General features: G+C 33.8%; 1 protein-coding gene across 5 annotated transcripts in view; it reads right to left on the reverse strand.

The window, feature by feature from the left end:
- The window catches only part of pxb (putative Hedgehog signaling attenuator pxb), a 341285-nt gene that overhangs the window by 115622 nt on the left and 204301 nt on the right, over positions 1 to 21362 (reverse strand). For all 5 annotated transcript variants that reach the window (XM_072535724.1, XM_072535726.1, XM_072535725.1 and 2 more), the window contains one exon: positions 19129 to 19241. In XM_072535724.1, the coding sequence (XP_072391825.1) occupies positions 19129 to 19241 (113 nt within the window). The remainder of the gene's footprint in view (positions 1 to 19128; positions 19242 to 21362) is intronic.

The following is a 21362-nucleotide window of genomic DNA, read 5'->3' on the forward strand; positions in this document are numbered from 1 at the left end:
AATTCAGTATTTTAAAATACAATCTCAGCTTAGGGTTTTCGGTGAGACCACAATTCACTGTACTAAAAGCGTATCCTTGCCCTATAGAACTCTACAAAATGTTAAAGCCACATAAACCATCTCGGATATCTTAAAAATGTTGGGACGACAATAGGGACAATGGCGTTCCTGATATGTTACATGCGCCCATTATGGCCTACTACTATTTGTGGTTCTTCTCTAGCTACTTAAAAATATTTTGTTGTCTGAGAATTTAACTGCTTCTTGGAGAATCGGGTTACCGAAAAGATTAAGACCTTACCTATGTAATCTTATCGTTATGAGAGTCTGTCTGTGGTGGTTTAAAACATTTTTTGATGTTGACAAATGTAGAATGATTGTTTATATTAACCCATTAAGCGCCGTTGATGCGAAAACGCAACATTTTAAAAGGAATTTTTTTTATACAACTAAATATTTTGTTTTTAGAAAATTCTTTATATGTTTTAATTCCTAAAGGCTTGATGATATTGAAATATATTTTATAGAACAAATATAATTAATTGTTTATCTATTATAAATTAATTTTTTCAGCAGTTTTTTACATGATTCGTCATGACTATATAATCTTCTTGTAGAATTTTCACTTTGCTTATAATATAATGGTTTATATGATTTTTATAAAGCATAAACTACAGATTTAGCAATAACCATACAAAAAAATTAAATAATTTTATCAAGAAAAAGTTACATGCATTCAAACTTATTGTTGCGTTTTCGCATCAACGGCGGAATGTGCTGTCTCTAGGTAATACCGCCTACGCTACGTGACAAATCGAGTGTAACCGTATTTGACTAGTTCAGTGTTCAGTCTTGTCTAGAGCGTTTTAGTATAAGCATATACAGCAATAATTGTGTTTCTCTGTATTGTTGTGGATAAAACATATATAATGAGTTCTGGCAAAAATAAGTGGAAAGATAATTACGATCGGAATAGACCTCTTACTATTCAAGAATTGGAAGCTGCTATTGAAGAAATTCAAAATGAGACCGAAATTGATGCTATAATACCACCAGATGTCGATGAGCTTACTGATGAAGAGGAAATAGATGACGATTTATTGGAAGGTATTATACGGTATATAATATACGGTATAATAGATGGACAAAGCGGATACTGGAATGGAGACCAAGAGATGATGCCTACCGAAGCAGAGGTCGTCCACCAACACGTTGGACTGACGATCTAAAACGTTGTCATAGGAATTGGATGCAAGAGGCACAAGATCGAAATAGATGGAAAATTATGAGGGAGATCTATGTCCAGCAGTGGATAAGCGAAGATTGAATGATGATTATACGGTATAATTATATAAGATACTGTTATGTAACTTTTATTTTTTTATTACTTATAGGCCATGATAAGCCTCAAGACACTGCTGGGACATTCGAATTGATGGCTGAGGACAACACAAATGAATTTGAAGATAATTATAATGAACCTTCTACAAGCCAGGCTACTTCAAAGAGGGCAAAATCTGTTCAATATAATCCAAACTGGAGCAAAAGGGACCCCGTATACAGTAATTTTCCGGAATCGCAGGAGCACATTCAAAAACAACGTATAAAGGACATGCTTTACGGTAAATCACCAGTTGAAGTATTTTATAATTTTTTTGACGAGGAATTATTAGACATGATTTTAAAATACACTTTAAAATATGCCAAGGACAACAATCGACATGATTTTTCAATGACAGTATCTGATTTAAAGAAATTTATTGCTATTTTGATCTTGTCAGGATATCACACGTTGCCACAAATGGAGATGTATTGGAGCAGAGATGAGGACAAGGGAGTACCATTAATTAAAAATTGCATGAGTCGAAATAAGTTTCGCAGTATAAAAAAATATATACATGTATGTGATAATGCTCAACTTGACAAGCAAGATAAGTTTGCTAAATTGCGCCCATTATTTGACAAAATAAACAAAAGAAATCTGCAGTTTGGTGTATTTTCACAAAATTTATCAGTCGATGAGGAAATGGTTCCTTATTTTGGTAGACACTCCGCTAAAATGTTCATCAAAGGGAAGCCTGTTCGCTTCGGTTTTAAAATTTGGTGTCTTTGTTCTCAAGATGGATATTTGTTTCAGTTTAGTCCATACGCTGGAGCACGAGAACATAAAAGTGATATGGGACTGGGAGCAGATGTTGTTATAGATCTATTAAAAGTTCTTGAATTTCCTTCTCAACACAGAATATTTTTTGACAATTTTTTTTCGTCTTTTAAACTATTTCAATATCTTACTGAAAATAATATATACGCCACAGGAACTGTGCGGGAAAACAGAATCCAAAAGTGTCCTTTAGATAGCTCAAATGATTTAAAAAAAGGGGGCAGAGGTGCTTTCGATTTTAGATATGATTTAAAATCCAAAATTTGTGTAGTTAAATGGAATGATAATTCAATCGTTATTATGATGTCAAATAATATACCAATAAATCCAATTCAGCAAGTAAAACGGTATGATAGAAAACAACGAAAAGAAGTAAGTGTAGACCAGCCATTTCTAATAAAAGAATACAACAAAAATATGGGGGGTGTTGATTTACACGATAACGGCATAGCCAATTATCGTATAAGAGTAAGAGGAAAGAAATGGTGGTGGCCTCTTTTTATAAATACTATAGACAGTACAATCGTCAATGCATGGAAAATTTATAAATTGGCAAATGACTCTACAATATCGCAATTAGAGTTTCGCTCTTATATTGTTATGGCGCTAATAAAATCAGAAGAAAGTAATTCATTATCAGCCAGCGACGATGAGGGTACATCAGATCCTAAATACAAAGGACGAGGAAGGCCAACAAAGTCAGAAATACCGAAAGAAATGAGAACTGACAAAGTGAACCACATCGTAATACGCCACCCTGAAAAGTCAAGAAAAAGATGCAGACAATGTAAAAGCCAAACTATATATATATATATATATATATATATATATATATATATATATATATATATATATATATATATATATATATGTGTCAGAAGTGCAATGTACATTTACACTCTACATGTTTTGACAGCTTTCCATAAATTGTAATATTAGGTTTTATAGTTTTTTTACAAATATTTTATTTAGTTTTACTACTTTTGTATCTTTAATTTTGAAATAAATCTCATAATCCATAAAAGTGTATTTCATTAATTTCTTAACAGATTCCGCCATTGATGCGAAAACGCAACATTATTTTTTTAGAACACCCTGTAACCTAAAAAAAATTATATCCAGTTTTGTCTTTAAAACACCATAAATAACTAACCCTTATATTATTTTTATAAAAAATTTACATATTTCATACCTTGGCGGTTAATGGGTATATTTAAACCTGTAAACTGAAATAACGACTTATTAATTCAGTAATAAGGACTTTTTAAGATAAGTCAAATATTAGGGTTAATTTTCGAATTTGTGATGGTCTTGATTTTTTACATTTATATTCTTTATTCGATATTCTGGGGTTCAGGATGTTTTACTGGTACTCTTGAGCATTTTTGCCATTCCGCAACTATCACAATGGCAAATTTCTGTACTAGGGACAGAAGGCACTTCTGTACTTCCATAATTGTAAAAACAAAATATCAAAGACAATGAGTCGTTAAAAAATAATTAAAACATTGAAGTGTTTTTACAAAAATAGGGGCTTTAGAAATGAGAAAAAGAAATTTAACTTAATTTTTTATTTATTTATTTAAATTAATGTGTCTCGGCTGCAAAGACCATTGACACAAACAATATTGTGTACAATAATTACAAGAATCACATGTTACTAATTGCTACAGTTAATCAATAAGCTTAGAACCTATGACTAAATAATATAATATAAGTAAAGTACATGGAAAACAAGGGGTCATATTCTGTTGAACAACTGAATGTGTTTCAAGAAAAAAAAAACTCGGTTTCTGTTAAGTTGTAATTAGGTGGAATATATGTATTGCATATGGTTTTTTGGTTGGAACACCAGACAGTTATTGCTATGGCCTCTAAATTGGTAGTTAGGATATATTGTATTGAAAATAAATCATGAGACACGAAGATAGATGTTTCTCCACTTGTTTTTGTATACGTAATTCGAAGGAAATGGTAACCTTAAAAATTTTTAAGATTACGTCTATGTGTTTCCTTGAAATTGGTTTCTTGAAGGCAGATGATATCTGCTTTTGTATTATTGATTAATTGTTGTAAGCGTTCTAAGTGAGGGTAGAACCCATCGCAGTTCCACTGCACTAACGTGAAAGTAAAATATGTTTAACATTGAGGACGTTGAGAGGTTAGAGAAGAGTCGGTTAGATAATCTTCATCATTATTTGTAGATTGCGATGTTGTGCTTCCAATTTCTGAATTGTCTATATTAAGTTGCTGTTTAATTTTGTTAGAAACTCTTGTAAATCTATTCTTGATTTTTCTATCTTCCAGTGAAGGGTATATTCTAAACATGTCGTCGAGTAGTGATCGAACATCTTGAAGAGGGTTATTAATGCTGAATGAGTTTTCTAGAAAGGCAAGAAAATTTTCAACCGGTAAAGAGAATAAGTTTGGATTTTCTTGATACAGATTATTGATTGTGAGAACAGAGGAAGGAGGCGGTTAATTTAGATTGATCAGATGTGACTTTCTTGGATCTTGGATCTTGGTCTTTGATGGGTAGGTTAGTAGATGTGTTTGTTTCTTGGGAGGTAGAATCGCTGAAGTCAGAATGAGTTCGTTTCTGACCAGTGGTAGGAGGAAGAAATTCATTGTTTGCGGCAATAGAAGTGGTGGATATATCGACAGTTTTTATCTGTTGACTAGGAACCGTATTTTGTGTTGTGTTTGGTGGTGCCATATTGTTTGATATTGGGGTAGCAGGAATGGGTGCAGCTGGGGACGCTTGTTCATTTGGGAGAGGATTGCTAGGGTGATTTTGACAGTTATTTGCTGTATGTCCATGTTTTTGCATATAAAACATGCTATTTTGTCGGTGGAGAGAAATATTCTGTACGAATTATTGTCGAATGGAATTATTAATGAAGTTTCAATTTCGAGGCTATCTGTGGTTGGAGTAACGTATACTTGTCTTCTGAAGCTCTTAATATGCGTAAATTCATCACCGGGGATTCCAGCTTGAATATATGGCACTGGTGAAGCAAGTTGAAGACCTAGATTTTGAAGGTGTTTTTCTATAATTTCATGAGGTATTGATGGACAGACGTTGGAGATTATTAGTCTTTTGGCTGGGGTAACCAGTCTTCTTACGGGTAGTTCTAAAGAGTTGATTGTAATCGTAGGGTATTCTGTTAAAATATGTTCGACAAGTTCAGGATTTGTTAAGTAGGTGCATATCCGATTATTGGAAATTCTTGAGGCGAAGCATATGTTTTTGGGGCTAACAATGTTACCTATGGCTTTGACGTAGTCGAGTAGTAATAATTTTGGTTCAGCATGTATTAATATGGCTTGATATTTTTTGGGATATTTCGGTTTGGGTTTTGACATAGTAGTAGTTGCATATGAATTTGGATTATTACTGATGATGTTGTGTCCAGACATGGTGTTGCTAACTGTAGGAGAACATTGATTTAAGTTGTTACTCATGTAGTCAAAAGTAACTATTTTTGGTTTTCTTGTAATAAAGTTTCCACTGGTATGCAGCAATTGTAGCGCATATCTGTATTACTGGTTGCCTGGTTAATACTTCGCCATTGAGTTAGATTCTAACTCGATGTACTTTGCCGAACCAGTCCTTGATAGGACTGGCTTATGTCAAATGTGACAAAAAATGTCAACATAGATGAATGTTTTGGTTAGAAAAGTAGTAATAAACAATTTCTTACCGAATAATATTACAGCTTTTGATGTTAAAAACTCTATACAACAATTACTAATCATTTTTTGATAGTTAATACTTTTAAAAACTGGTATTTACTGCGATAAACAGCCAATTTTTACACTGATTCACAGAGCGGTATGTATTCGTTCGAATGACATACTGTCAAATCACTTTTATAAGGGATTTTTAAATACGGATCATTACGCTCTTTTGGTATCCTTTAATCTATCTTTTAAAAATGACGGAAATGTTAAAACAGGAAACACAGAAAAAGACAGACTTCATTTGTTTATTTATAAAATAAATTTGCATCAATGCAATAGTGCAATTCTGGAGCTTTTTAAACAGGTTTTAATTATCTGCACATCCTGATGCATTCTCACAAATCCCATTGTCTTTATTTAACGCTTTTTAAACCATCTTAATATAGACATTCACCCAATGTTGTTTCCAAAAGATACACAGATAGGCACTCAAAATGCTTCTGTCAATTGTGTAGTCCGTCCCACAAATTTACTTTTTGACAGATTAATTAATAGCTTGAAACACATGTGCGAACCCGAGTTCGTTCCACAGATAGTCCTAATAATTAATTTTAAGTGGAATATAAAGTTATCGTAAGCTTTTTAAGGCCTTTATTGTAGTCAGTGTCTCTGTTACGTTAAGTAATTAATGTGTCGAAATGAACAGCACTTATGTGGAAACCGCGTGGGAGATGCTTCAGGATTTTTGAAATAAAATAAGAAGACATGGAGATAAAAATAAAATTGTAGGCAACAAAGAAACGTAACGAATATTTATACAATTACGGTAATAAACTAGAAACAGTCACAATTATAATAATTGTACCAAACGATCGTATATATATATATATATATATATATATATATATATATATATATATATATACAATAAAAGAAAATATTTTCTTATTCTGTTATGGGAGCCAAAAGTGATTTTTATGTTCTAAATTTGCATTCACTTTGGCGCCTAAAAGTCTAAGACAGATTATTTGAATTATATTTGCTAGCACAGATCCAAAATTAATTATATGCTAAAGTTTTACGTTTTAAGTTTTATTAATTATATGCTTAAGTACAATTAAATTATTATTCCTGAAAGAATATTTTAAAACATTTTATTTTGAAAATTTACAATAACCTTTGATTACACCAATACGTTGATAAAATTGTGCCTGCCTTAATCCTTTTATAGGTGGTGGGAAAATAAATTCCCACCATCAAATATTCATTTTATGAGCGACGGGAATTAGAATTTAAAAACAGTATCACTGCTGCCATCTTACCATAAAATATTGTTATTGTTAAAGTTAAAAATTGTGTCCTGATTTACACTATATGCTTAGAGATGGAATCTGTACATATGTTAATTAACATTTAATTGAAAGTTGATATTTTTTCACCAATTTGAATTCGTACATCAGCAATTAGCTAAGTAATCAGGTTTATTTTGTATACATTATCTAATATAACGAATATTTATCATGATTACTTAATTATAAAATTAATATAGTTATTTTGAAAAGTGTTATTAGTGTTTTATATATGGTAACTTTAATTTTTATGGTTAGTTTTGGGGCCAGCTGTTTCCTCAAGCCATAATAGCACTTATTGGCAAGAACTATTCTTCTTTTAATTTTTTCGCAGACATTGTTGTCTTTGTTCAGCAGCGAGCCCAGGTAGACGAAGGTGTCCACACCTTCCAGTTCCAGATCATCAATTAATGGTCTAGGTATCTGGTTGCCTGATCTAGTACAATACATATACTTGGTTTTCTGTGCGTTTATTTTTAATCCCATTCTCAGTGCAGACGCCCTTAGTGATCGAAATGCTTCGATCAGAGATTCTGAGACCTAGCAATAATGTCTATGTCATCTGCATATCTGACCCCTTGTACAGATTTATTATAGATGGTGCCATTCGTATTTATATGGCACTCTCGAATTACTTTTTCTAGTGCAAGGTTAAATAAGAGACACGACAGTCCATCTCCCTGTCTCAGTCCATTTTTACAATGGAAGGATCTTGAAAACTCGTTTTAGATTCTGACTACACTCTCTACGCCTGTGAGTGTGAGTGTGAACTGTGAGTAAGTTCCGTTAGTTGAACGAGATGAAGCGGCATTTGAAATTCCACCATAGCCTGTAGAAGTTTTTGTCTGTTGACTGAGTCGTATGCGGCTTTGAAATACACGAATATGTGGTGGGTGTCGACTCCGAACTCAAGCGTTTTCACAAGAATCTGACTGACTGTAAAGATTTGATCCGTTGTTGATTTATTGGGTCGGAAATCGCACTGGTAGTTCCCAACTATTTGTTCAGCATAGGGGATCAATCTTCTGTACAATACGTTGGACAATACTTTATATGCAACGTTAAGTAGGGTGATGCCTCTATAATTATCACACACCATCATATCTCCCTTTTTGTGAAGAGGGTGCATTAAACCTAATTTCCAGTCCGCGGGCGATTCCTTCCATTGTCAGATTTCGGTTACTAATTTATGCATGTGTTTAAAAAGGGTGTCACCACCATTTTTAAAGAGTTCGGCAGGAAGATTGTCCAAACCGGGGGCTTTATTATTTTTCAGTTTTAAAAAGGCTTCTCTATTTTCTTCTTCGGTGGGGGCGGCTCTTGAGCGTTTTCATCCATTTCAGGCAAAGTAATTTCTATTTGGTCTTCTTCACGACTGTCGCTAAGCAGTTCTTCAAAATGATTCGCCCACCTGTTTAGTATCTGTTCTTTGTCCATCTCTGTCTTTACATGCTGTTATTCTGGGTTTGAATTCTTTTCTGCAACTGTTTATTTTCTGGTAAAACTTTCGCGAGTCTTTTCCATTTTCGTGGTTAACAATCTCGTTTAGAGCGTTTTCGTATGGCTCTTTCTCTTTCCTTCTAAACGTCCTTTTTTCTTCTCGTCTAAGATTTTCATAGTCTTCCAGGTTTGATCTCGTTCTGCACTGCTGAAGTCTCTTATATGCTTTAATTTTTCTGTTGGTTAATGAATCTTTTGTCAAACCAATCTTCGTTTATTTTAGCCTGGTTAGGTTTTAAAAAGTCTTAAGCCGCTGTATGGATAGCTTCCTTGCATTTGGTCCATTGTTCTTCTATATACCTAGTGCCTTTCAAATTAACTTTTCCTAAGAATATTAATCGTAGTAAGTATATTTTGTTCATACCCATTAAAAGGTTAATGTTTGAGAATTGTATCTACAAAATGAATTTCCATCAAATATCGCTAAACTAAATATAAAAAAACTGTGGCCCAATAAATTTGGTTTGAACATTTAAAACTCCCCCAAAAAGCATCGTCGTCTTTTTATCTTCCTCTAATAGTTAAAATATCATCGGGTTAAATAATTAATAATATTTTTTATATGAGACACAGCAATTTCCTTGCAACCATTTGTCACGAAAGGACGGCTCGAAAAAAGATAAAAAAAAACGTTGTAATGGAAGAGATAATATTCAAATCGTTTAGCAGTGCACAGTCGATGTGAAACAAACAGTGCACCAAAACAGTCGGGATTTATGGAGATTGAGTGTTTTTGTTCCCTCTCCGGATTACCTGCTAACATCAGTAGTATTTTTAAAGGGCGCAAAATAAGATAAATGAGATTTTATTTATGTCGGAGGTTATAGATAGATGCAGCAGTGGTAAATTGTTTTTCCGATTTGCTATTCTCGACGTAAATATCGACGTGGCTTCTCTCGAAATCGTACTGTTCAGTTATCATATTTTATCGAGGATGTTTTATACAATACAAACTATTCTAGTAAGTTGATCATCTGACAAGAATTTGTATAAATCTGTCTGTGGAGGTATAAAAAATATTGTATTATTACTCAAAAGCCTTGAAATATTTATTAAACCAATCTTATTATCATCCATTTGGAAATGCACAATAAAATAAAACAATAAAAAGGAAATGTCTAAATAAAAAAAGAATCTGGTGGAATATTTAGTACCGTAAATGGGGTGAAATTGATAATTGCGAATGATTCAGAATATTTTAATTTTCACTGAAATATAAGAAGCTTAATAAACGGTTGACAACGTCGCTTTAGTTAGTAAACACGCATTAAACCTGTGATTGTTTAGTTAAAGTAAGTAGGTATATGTTTTTATGGAAAAAAACTTGTTTTATTTATGGCTGAATAGATAACGAATATTTCGATGAAGAGACTGGACCAGAAATAACAGAAAGTTAAGTAAAACACAGAATTAAAGAAATGAAAACTAAGAAAGCAGTACGACCAGACGAAATACCGACAGAAATATTGCAACTTATCGCTGACTGCAAGGTATATTACATTCTATCAACATTCGTGACTATACCGAAAAGGAAAAACGCCAGACAATGTTGCGATCACTGTACCATCAGTCTTATGTGCCATATACTAAAAGTATTCCCAAAGTTTATTCGTCGAAGAATATATAAAAAGTTAGAACAAGACATTGGACAAACTCAGTTCGGATTTAGAAATGTTCAAGGGACCAGAGAAGCATTATATGCAGAGATGTTCAGATGTAAACCTGGACATCTATGTCTGCTTCCTTGAATATAACAAGGCATTCGATACATTGGAACAACAATAACTGAAGACAATAACGGATCACAAGAAATAAACAACGGGATCCAGGCCGGCAACAGATGTCTTTTTGCCCTCCAAAACCTCATAAAATCGAAACAACTAACAAGACGTACGAAGATACAGGTCTATAAAACAATCATACATGTGATGTATGGAAGCGAAACGTGGACGATAACAAAAGCAAACGAAGAGAGACTATGTGTTTGGGAAAGAAAAATCCTAAGGAAGATCTTTGGCCCTGTGCTGGATGAAGCATCAGGACAATATAGGATAAGAACTAACAAAGAGCTCGAAGAACTTTACCCAGACGCCAACATCATAAAAGAAATAAAGTCCAGAAGACTCCAATGGGCAGGACACCTCAGAAGACATTCTGACGAACGAACAGTAAGACTGGTGTGGGAGGAAGTCCCAACTGGAAGAAGACCACGCGGACGCCCTCGTCTCCGTTGGCGAGATAATATAGCAGGAGACCTAAGCACTATGGGCGTGGAGAATTGGATGGAGGTTGCTCGAGACAGAAAACAGTGGAGGCATGTTGTCGAGTCGGCTAAAACCCACGAAGGGTTGGAACGCCACGGAGTAAGTAAGCAAGTAAGTAAGTATTCGATACAGTGAAACATAATCCGTTAATAAAACTACTGAGAACAAAGAACATCGACACACGGGATATAAGAATAATAAATAATGAATGTATTATGAACAAGAAGCTGTCATAAGAATAAATAATTTAAAAACTAATAAAATAAAAATCAAAAGAGTTGTTAGACAAGGCTGTGTCTTGTCGTCATCACTGTTTAATGCATACTCAGAGGAAATATTCAAAAAAGCATTATAAGATGAAGTAGCAAGCATAACAATAAATGGTCTACCCATAGGTGAAATTAGATATACTGATGATACAATACTAATAGCAGAAAATAGTACAGATCTACAAAGAATTTTAGGTAAGGTTGTTGCTGCGAGTGAAGAATTTGGTCTGTCACTAAACATAAAGAAAACAAAATTCATGATTATATCAAAAAATATTAGATACATCAATCTACATGTAAATAATAAGACGTTAGAACGAGTTCAGAATTATAACTATTTAGGGGCAAACATTAATGAAACAAACGATTATACCAAAGAAATTAGAGTTAGAATAGAAAAGGCTAGAAGTGCATTCAATAATATGAAACAAATATTATGTTGTAGAGACCTCAGCCTAAATCTTAGAAAACGAGTACTAAAGTGTTATCTATTTTCTGTTCTTTTGTATGGTGTGGAGACATGGACTTTAAATAAACAATACCTCAATAAATGGGAAGAATTTAAAATGTGGACATATCGAAGAATGCTGAGAATCTCCTGGACAGACAGAATAACCAATGAAGAAGTACTAAGAAGAATAGAGAAAGGCAGGGAGATACTGGATTCTATCAAGATAAGAAAACTACAATATCTGGGTTATATAACATGCGGTGACAGATATGAATTGCTAAAGCTAATAATGCAGGGAACGATTCAAGGAAAGCGCAGCATGGGTAGAAGAAGAATGTCCTGCCTGAAAAACCTCAGAGAATGGTTCGGATGCAGCTCAACTGAACTCTTTCGGGCTGTAGTGTCAAAAAGCAGTGATGATTGCCAACCTTCATCGCAGAGATGGCACGTAAAGAAGAAGAAGAATTATGGCTATATTTTTGATAAGTTTCTTAGCTTCTTAACTTTGCGGTGCCTGAGAAAACTACAAAAAATATGCGATTTTAACTAATTATCTTAACAGATAATTAGTTTGTTCTCTGTCAACACCTGTATATAATCATCAAAGTCATTTATCGATTGAGGCAAATCGATTTATTTAAAAATAATGGCGTTACAATCCTAACTATACCGCCACACTGTACGAACATTTCAAACTTTCTATAATGCTACAGTAGATGCATGGATGATGAACCATCCCGGTCAGACGTTTACAATTTATAACGTAGCAGCCTGTGTGGGCACAGCATATCAACGAGCAATGACGCCAGTTAACATCAAAAGCGCTTTTCGAAAAACCACTTGTTGCAGTTGAATCTTCTGCTAAAAATATAAATGAATCTCTAGCTGTAGAAAATCCAGGTCCAAGTAATATTAAGACCACGAGAACCTTTGTTAGCCCAACAGTTTTTAAAGGTTATCCTAAAGCTCCGACAAGAAAATCTGGGGAGAGCAACAATAAAGGCAAAGAAAAGACGATAATAGCTACGGATATCCCAAAAAAAGGAACTGATTAAATCTAAAAAAAAAACACCAAAACAGAAAAAAGTAACTAGACGCGTATTAGATAGTGATTCTGATGAGCAACTTGAAAATAAGATGGAATTACAAGATTTCAGTGGAGGAGAGAATTTTATTGGTAAAGATCCCGAACTAATTAGTTTCGAAGATCTTGATCGCTGTCCCAATAATGGGAATTATGTGCTTGTTTGTGATAACTCTAAGCAAAAGACATACTATGTAGGCAAAGTCTTGTCTCAAATAAAATAAAAAGATGATTTTGAAACATCGTTTTTAAGAAAAAGCGCTAAATGTGAAAACAGGTTTTTTTTCCAGTTGTTCCAGATATCTCACATGCATTAAAAAGAGACATTAAAATGATTTTGCCACCCCGTGTAATGCAAGTGTTAACTAAGCGCCAAAGTTCGCTTTTAAAATTTGAATTAATCTTTGACAGTCTTAACGTAAAATAATGTTAATTGTTGCGTCTCAGTGTTCCCACATTGAAAGGAACAGTGAGGCATTTAGTAATTTTTACTTTTAATATTGTTGCAGAGTTAACTTTAGTTTTTATCAAAAACCACATGATTTTTCAGTTTTTGTTTATATACCAAATATAGAGGTACAATATAAGTTTAAGGTAGCGTTCATTAAAAAGTTATTGTCATTGACAGCTTTGCGTCTTGGTGTTCCTACTACGTATGCGGAAACGTAGAAGGACGTAGAGGCAGAGGACGCTCACCTATCCGATGGTCAGATCAAGTACAGAAAGCCACTGGAGAGACGTTTTCCGAGTCCATGAGAGCAGCCCAAAATCGCAAGAGATGGAGAGAATTGACAGCCCGCATTGTAGGAAATCACGATCCTCAGCAATGAGGAAACGACAAGAGAGAGTTCCTACTACTCCCCTACCTAGATATGATAAATCACACCATGTAGAAATACCTTTGTCCAACTCAGCCCTGGGTATAACTATAAAAATATCCATTTTGTATTTATCATTATGTATAAAGTGTTCTTTACGCTGTAAGGCCACTAATTATTAATCTCTGGAGTTGCCAGTCCTTAAATTTCTGGCCCAGTGATTTTATTTCTTTATTAGTCTGAAATTCAAAATAAAAATCTCGCAGATGAGTGACTTGTATCTGTTTAATCTCAAAGGAGAATTAACAAACGACTTTTGCTTTGAGTAGTGTTTTGATATTCCCGAGAAAGAAATAAATCCTCGTTAGAAAGGCATTCATTAAAGTCCTGAACAAATTTACAAGAGAGTTTTTTTATTCAGTTGTTAAAGAAGTAACAGGAAAAGAATAAATATTTTTGTCGAATATTCTGAAAATGAAAATTCCAGGGTAAACGTCGGGACTTAATCTCCCGTTTTCATTTAAAAAAGCATTAAAAGCTTATTTAATTTGGTCCTTGGATACTTAGTAACATCGCAAACTGGGAAAACTCAATTTTATGACAAAAGATGAGTCATTCCTTGGAATGCGACGGAGATATAACTCGAGAATTAGATTTGCAAATAGATTCATAACCCGTGTGATCAAATTATCAGACTCTCTAAATGCAAATCTAACAAATCTTATAATAATTTTGAAGCCACGCGCTGCCACGGGCAGGTGACTGGGTTCTGACCACTTTCCCAAGGGATACACTTTAATATCTCGCAATTTATGGAACAATCATTTTATTCAAATATCTATTAGCACGAACGTTATTAACAAGGGAATGTGATGTTCTGGCCCGAAGCCATTGCTTTAACATACAGAATCTTTTAATCGAATTATCTTCATATTCACGCATCCTTTCATGTTCATATTAGAAGCAATTAATCAAAATTATAACTTTTTCTAAATAAATAAATCTAAAAAAAGAACGAACAAAAATGCTGTTAAAACATAAACAAGACATAGAGCTACATTAACGCAATTTTATTTGCTGGAAGAATAACTTGGAAAAAGGGGGAAAGTAAGCTTATACTAACTAACCCCACACATCAAAAAAATAAAATTACGTCCTCTCAGAATTGGAATCTCAATAAAAATTTTTAATGAACTAACTACATATTTCAAAAATAAATTGAAAAGAACTTGAACAACAAGGACTAGTGTACGGAAAATGGTATTGTGACTTTAACAAAACCGATAGAATAAAAGATGTCAAAAATAAATTTTGCCCTAAATAAACTGGAAAAGAAGAAAAAGTGAGTAGAGATACATAAAAATAATGATTAAAACAATTCTTTCAAAAATAATTCTTTAAAAATGAAAGGATACAGAATATGTGAATAATAATTTACTAATTTGTAGTAGAGTACCACAGTCTTCTAGCGCGAAAGAAGGGGTGGTGATAATGATTGACACTAGATGGAAACAACTGATTAATGTTAATAAGAAGATCCTTACAGTAAGTTTTAAAACAAAAACGAAAGAAAAGACGAAACCTCAAAATTCTACCAAATACTACAAATCAAACAAAAACATCATAATAATATTAGCCGAAGATCTAAATGCGTGCGTGGGAAATACACTTATACCTAACATAGTGGAAGGGAAGTGAATAAGAACAAAGAATTAACGAAACTTCAATTTAGCAATTACATTTTAACAAAAGAAAGATATACTTGGGCAGCAAGAGGACAAAAACGGAAAGAGCTCGGCAAAAAATCGGGAAAGAGTTCAACATATTCCCAATAGAACAAAAATCCATTAAGACAGTAACAACTGATTGAAGATCGCATACTAAAAATAGCAATAAAATACCAGCCACGAGGAAGGCGCTACTGGGACCTCCTCGGAAAAGATGAGCAGTTGAGTCGGCATAATCCGAGAAGAAGACGACGACGATGAACGACTTTTTCATCAGGCATCCGCAAAGACATTTTGTCAATAGGAAAATTAATCCATTTGAAATAGCAAGCAAGCAAGCAAGCAATTTAATTAAACCCAGCCTATGAGACATGTTCACCCCGTAGAATTACGTTCGGGTGTAACAGTTCATTGGAGCGAGGTGTATTACCTCGAGGAAAACAGGAGTCACTCTACCTCACTCCAATGATCCAGATCATCCCTTTTCCCCCTATAGCACTCTGATGCGCGATAGGAACATATATCTATCTAACTAACTAACTATCAGCCAAATGCTCTCCATGTGGGAGTCCTGGGTAATAAAACTCCAACATGGTTACCTAATCAATTTTAAATTCAGAAAAGCGTGACGCCCGATATTCCTGTGATTCTCTTATGACTTATCGGCGGAACTGAAATTGCTTGCTTGGGCCTCAAGCCTCTGCTCTGGGCAGTGCTTTGTGTTAGTCTGAATTGGTAGAGCTACGAACTGTCCTCATTATTTCCTTTATTTTCTCTCTAGGGGTTTCTATTCGAAATATGAATCCTTGGAGCATTTTTATATTCGCCAGTTTTTGCTCCATCTGATTTTTATCGATTGTTTTATTGTTCGGACTTAATCCAAACTGGCAGCAGCGCTCATACTCTTTTCCTCTCGCTGCAACAATGCGCTATTCAAAATTTTACTCTGCGAAAGATTGCACACACAAATCTCTCTCTCTAAAGTTTCAAATGCCTGAAATTCTGAAATAAAACAGAAGTGTTTTATTTCTATTGTGGAGTTTTTTAACTATAGTTATGGTATACTATACTCCTGGGCTGGGGATTATCCCTTTTAAAATATTAACATTAAATATTGGGCGACACTTGTTCGTGTGCCTTTTTTTTAATTATCTAAAGTTCTAAATATAAATTTTCTACATTTTTCACATTTCGAAAACACCATGTTTCCTTGTTATCTATTTATACGATTCAACCTGTCGATGTCGGTTTCTAGCTCCCTTCAGGCAACAACTTTCATATCTATTTTCGGTTATCTAACAAGTGCATACACATTTCAGCACTACACTCACTCTACCCGCCGAGAAACTAAGTTTCCGAGAATTGGAAATTTCTCATGGCAACTTGCACAGATGTTCTTTGTCGATGCTACACGCCCAGCGCCTACAAATGTCTGGATCTCGTCTCTTTCAGTTAACAATTCAATAACGGAGAGATATATGTCACGCCCTTAAAAGCTTTTCTACTAATTACTGTCATTAGTACGTAAAGCAGTATGCAAGGCTATCTTGCGAGCTATCGTCATTGTTTTAGTTCATCTCTTGGTAAGGAGATGCGCGAGGATGAAAAAAGCTCTTTCAAATGTTATCCGAAAAGATATAATTTATTTATAAAAAAAGAAACTGAGTAAAAGATGGATTAATTTAATTATTATATATTAAAGGAGCTTTACTAATTTTATGATTATCCAGAACAACACCAGTTGTAAAATATAAAGAGCATAGCGGAGCAAAAATGCATAGGAAAAATATTTCATATTACTGTAAACGCCACATAGGAAGATCCAACCTCGCGCATGTGGCGTGTGCCGACAGTATCCAAAAAGGTGGGCAGTGGCGTGATTATGCTTTTTATATAATTAACGGCACCGAATAGTTACCGCTGCGCTACTGACATCGTGGATAAATATATTATATTTACCTTATTTTTATACCAATCGGCATGAAAATAAGGTTCTTCGTAACTTGCGCCTACTGTAATAACTTATGTTCCTTTCTGAAACAATTGTTTTTCCTCGTTGTAAAGTTTGTACGTTAATACTTTAAGGTCTTCGTTAATTTGTTAGGCTTTTAGAAGGTTTTCTAGATAATTTAGTTTTAGACCACATATACACACTGGAACGACTGTTGGAAAAGAAAAAAGCAAAAAATAGAGATAGACACTTGGCATTTGTGGACCTGAGAAAGGCGTATGACTCTGTACCAAGGTCAGAATTATGGGAGGCAATGTACAAATTAGAAATACAGACGGAACTCATAGAAGCTACAAAAGCTCTGTATAAAGAAAATAAAGTGTCCATTAAAATGGGAACAAGAATCATAGGAGACTTCACCACAACAAAAGGGCTCCTGCAGGGTTGTTCCACATCTCCAATCCTACTCAAAATATACTTAGAGAAAGCCTTGACTACATGGAAAAGAAAATGCGAAGGCATGGGAGTAACGGTACGGAAAGAATACCTATATACGTTAAGCTTTGCAGACGATCAAGTAGTGATTGCACAAGACCAAGACGACCTCAGCTACATGATGAAAAAACTACAAGGAAAATATGCCAAGGCTGGCCTAGATATTAACCTCGCGAAAACAGAGTACCTATCTACAAGTGAAGAAGACATAGAAGATCTAGAGATTGATGACAACGTAACAATCAAAGAAAAAGATAAATTCAAATACCTGGGGTTTATAATCACGAAAAAGGCAACAACAGAGGAAGAAATTACACAAAGATTAGGACAAACAAGAACAGCAATCCGACAACTTAACTCAGTATGGTGGGATAGACACCTAAATATGACGACAAAAACGCAGATTTATAAAACATTAGTGCGAAGTATTATGACATATGGGGGCTGAAAATTGGATCATAAACAAGAAAAACAGCAGTAAGATAGTAGCAACAGAGATGGAATGCCTGCGAAGATGCTGCAGAGTAACAAGAATGGATAGGAGAAGTAATGACGAAATAAAGCAAAGAACATCAATAGAAACATACATACTAACATATATAGAACAAAAAAGACTAACGTGATACGGACATGTAAGAAGAATTAGCGACAGCAGATGGATAAAGAGAATAACCGAATGGAGCCCCATAGGAAGGTGGAAAAGAGGACGACCCCGAAAATCCTGGAGGAACGAAGTAGACGACGCCATGAGTAAGAGAAGCCTAAACGATGGAGAATGGAACAACAGAGAGAGATGAAAACGGTTGAGCGAGGGAAGGCAGTGAATACTGTAGAATCCCTAAATATATGTAGTTTTAGCTGATTATTTTATATTTTTTCTCTTTTGTTTGCCATGATATTTGAATATTTTTGTAGCTTCTCTAATGAACTTATTTTTTCCTGATTATTGCGCATATTCCTTGAGTCTGTATTTCCCAAAATTTTACCTTATTTTTAGCACCCATTTTACATTAAATACAAAAACATTTTACATTAAATAAAATAGTGAAAACCTTAAACTCTTGATCTCTGTGCGTCCGTCCGTCTGTTTGTCCGTGAACACAACTCCTCCGTTATTAGAGCAGGTAGAATGACAAATGAGGTGTCAAATTAAAGCTTTTATTGTATTATAACTAGCTAAGCTATTAAATGTATTTTGCATTTTAGGAAAATTACAGTAAACCTAAAGGTACCGTTTACCAAATTTATATGAGATTACAACTATAAGCCACAATATAAACCGATTGGTTTACCATTTTGTTATTTTGTTATCTAATTAAGAAATTTAAATAGGTTTGTTTTAATTGCATAAGGGTGGTTTTATTGACATACTTACTTCCAAATTACAATAACTGCTATAAACACAAGAAGTCCAAGAAGTACGGAACACAAAACTATCACAGCCGATGTCTGGAAAGAAGGACTACTCCTGTAGCTAGCATCAATTAGCTGTAACAGAAAAAAGGCAATTAGTATCTTAACATTGACAGCGGCATATAAAAAGTATTTCAGATATGTTCTTAGAACGCTCATTTGCTATTTAATTTGTAAATGATCATATATAACATTTATAACAAAACATCTAAACTGTACTAATAATACATTTTTATTCTGGCCGTAACGACCATGGTAGATTTCTTCTATCTCACTACCAGGAATGACGGTATCTACCCATTTCAGAAATGCAAATCGGATTTCATTTCCACCACGAGTAGTTTATCTTATCTTTTGTCTATATCAGACTCATCTTAGTGACAAGAGGTGACAAGTATGAAGTACGAAGACCTATCATGCAATGGTAAAAGAAAAATGGGCTGAACTGGATGAGAAACATTCGCGTGTGGTATACTTGCAGCTCAATGGAGGAGATACAAATAGCTCTAATGAGAATTAACCTTCGATAGGTGAAGGAATCGCAAAAAGCAAAAAACAAATTAATATTGTTCGAACTCTTTATTTTTATTATTTTATAATTTATATTACATATTACTCAACAATGGAACTCTCCAAATCTAGTGCAGAGAGAGTACAAAGAACCGTAATAATCGCCAATGTTCTTAAAGGATGTGACACAGAAGAAGAACTATTGGGATGTTGTACTATTGGAAGATAAAATTAAAATGTTATAAAAAACAGGGAAAATAATAATCTGATACTGATGGTTTCTGTGTGCTCACTTGTCAAACCGGATGTCAAGTATACCAGCGCCCTATTATAATTATCGATTGCCTATTATTATTTATTAAATTGTAATATATATATATATATATATATATATATATATATATATATATATATATATATATATATATATATATATATATATATATAATCAATATGTTTATAGTAAAATATTCGTTTGTAAAACGTGTAAAGGAACAAAAGAAAAGCCACATGTAACGTTTGTCTTCCATGGCAATGGAGCAGCATCTCCACACTACTTCGGCTTATAAAATGGACATTGCACGTTCGAAAACGTGTTCTTGTCAAGCAGATAATTAATTGCATCGAACCAGTGATTAACGGTCCATTATCGGAATTATTTTTATTGTTCCGTAGTCGCTGTTACTTCGAGCGCCAGACCATCGCATCGACCAAATTTCTTTTAACGTTATTTTCTTGCTTTCAGGGCGAAAGGCAGCCAACAATGCAACCAGCGCCGATGGAAATGTTCTTACAAATAGGTAATTTATTTTCTTATTTACTAGATCAGGTGGACTTTTTCCATGTCTATTTATCTATTTAGTATATACGCATCCAGAACTAAATGAATTGACAATGACAGAATAAAAGTATTACATAGATCTCGAGGTAAAATTTTCGCTCTTTAAAATTGTGAAAACTAAAACTTTAGATTTAGGGTATTGTTTTTTTTTTGTTTTTCTATATAAAACAAAACCAAATCAAGTAAATAAGGTTTATAAATTTAAAAAAAAGTTTATATAAAGCAATTAATATCGTAATAAATTCAAGTAGTATCCATATAAAGATCAAACATTTGCATTCTCAGCGTAAACAACCACTTATTCTAAACACTTTGAAAAAAATGTATAAAAGAATGAGATTATATTTCATTAAAAATTATCAAAAACTCATTCAGTTGGAAAACGCAAAGTGTTATATTTTCTCATTATTGTTCTGAAGCTATTTTTCTTGTGGCATTTTAAATTAATTACTATTTAAATGGGAATAAGCCACAATTAAAGGTTAAAATACGTTTATCGACGTTTCAATTTTCTCATGTATAAAACAATCATGATAACGTTATAGCCACGTCATATAGCCAAGAACTATTGAGGCGTGCCAAATCAAAAGTGACAATGCTTTTACTTGTAAACTATATTTTGGTATTATACCAGGACAATACTGATCCTAATTTTTATTATTTCTTGTGACTATTTATATTCACTCATATCGTGTCAATAAACAGGGGAACCTGGTTATTTTTGTGTCTTGTTAGTCTGGAATTCTTCCGCATATAAAACCTTTTGCTCCCGCTGATTTTAAAATGTAACGAACTTATGGATTTTATAACTGTGTCTGCAACTTTCTTAAAATCAAACACTGCAC

The sequence above is a fragment of the Diabrotica undecimpunctata genome, chromosome 6, assembly GCF_040954645.1.
Source record: "Diabrotica undecimpunctata isolate CICGRU chromosome 6, icDiaUnde3, whole genome shotgun sequence".
Lineage (NCBI taxonomy): Eukaryota > Metazoa > Arthropoda > Insecta > Coleoptera > Chrysomelidae > Diabrotica > Diabrotica undecimpunctata.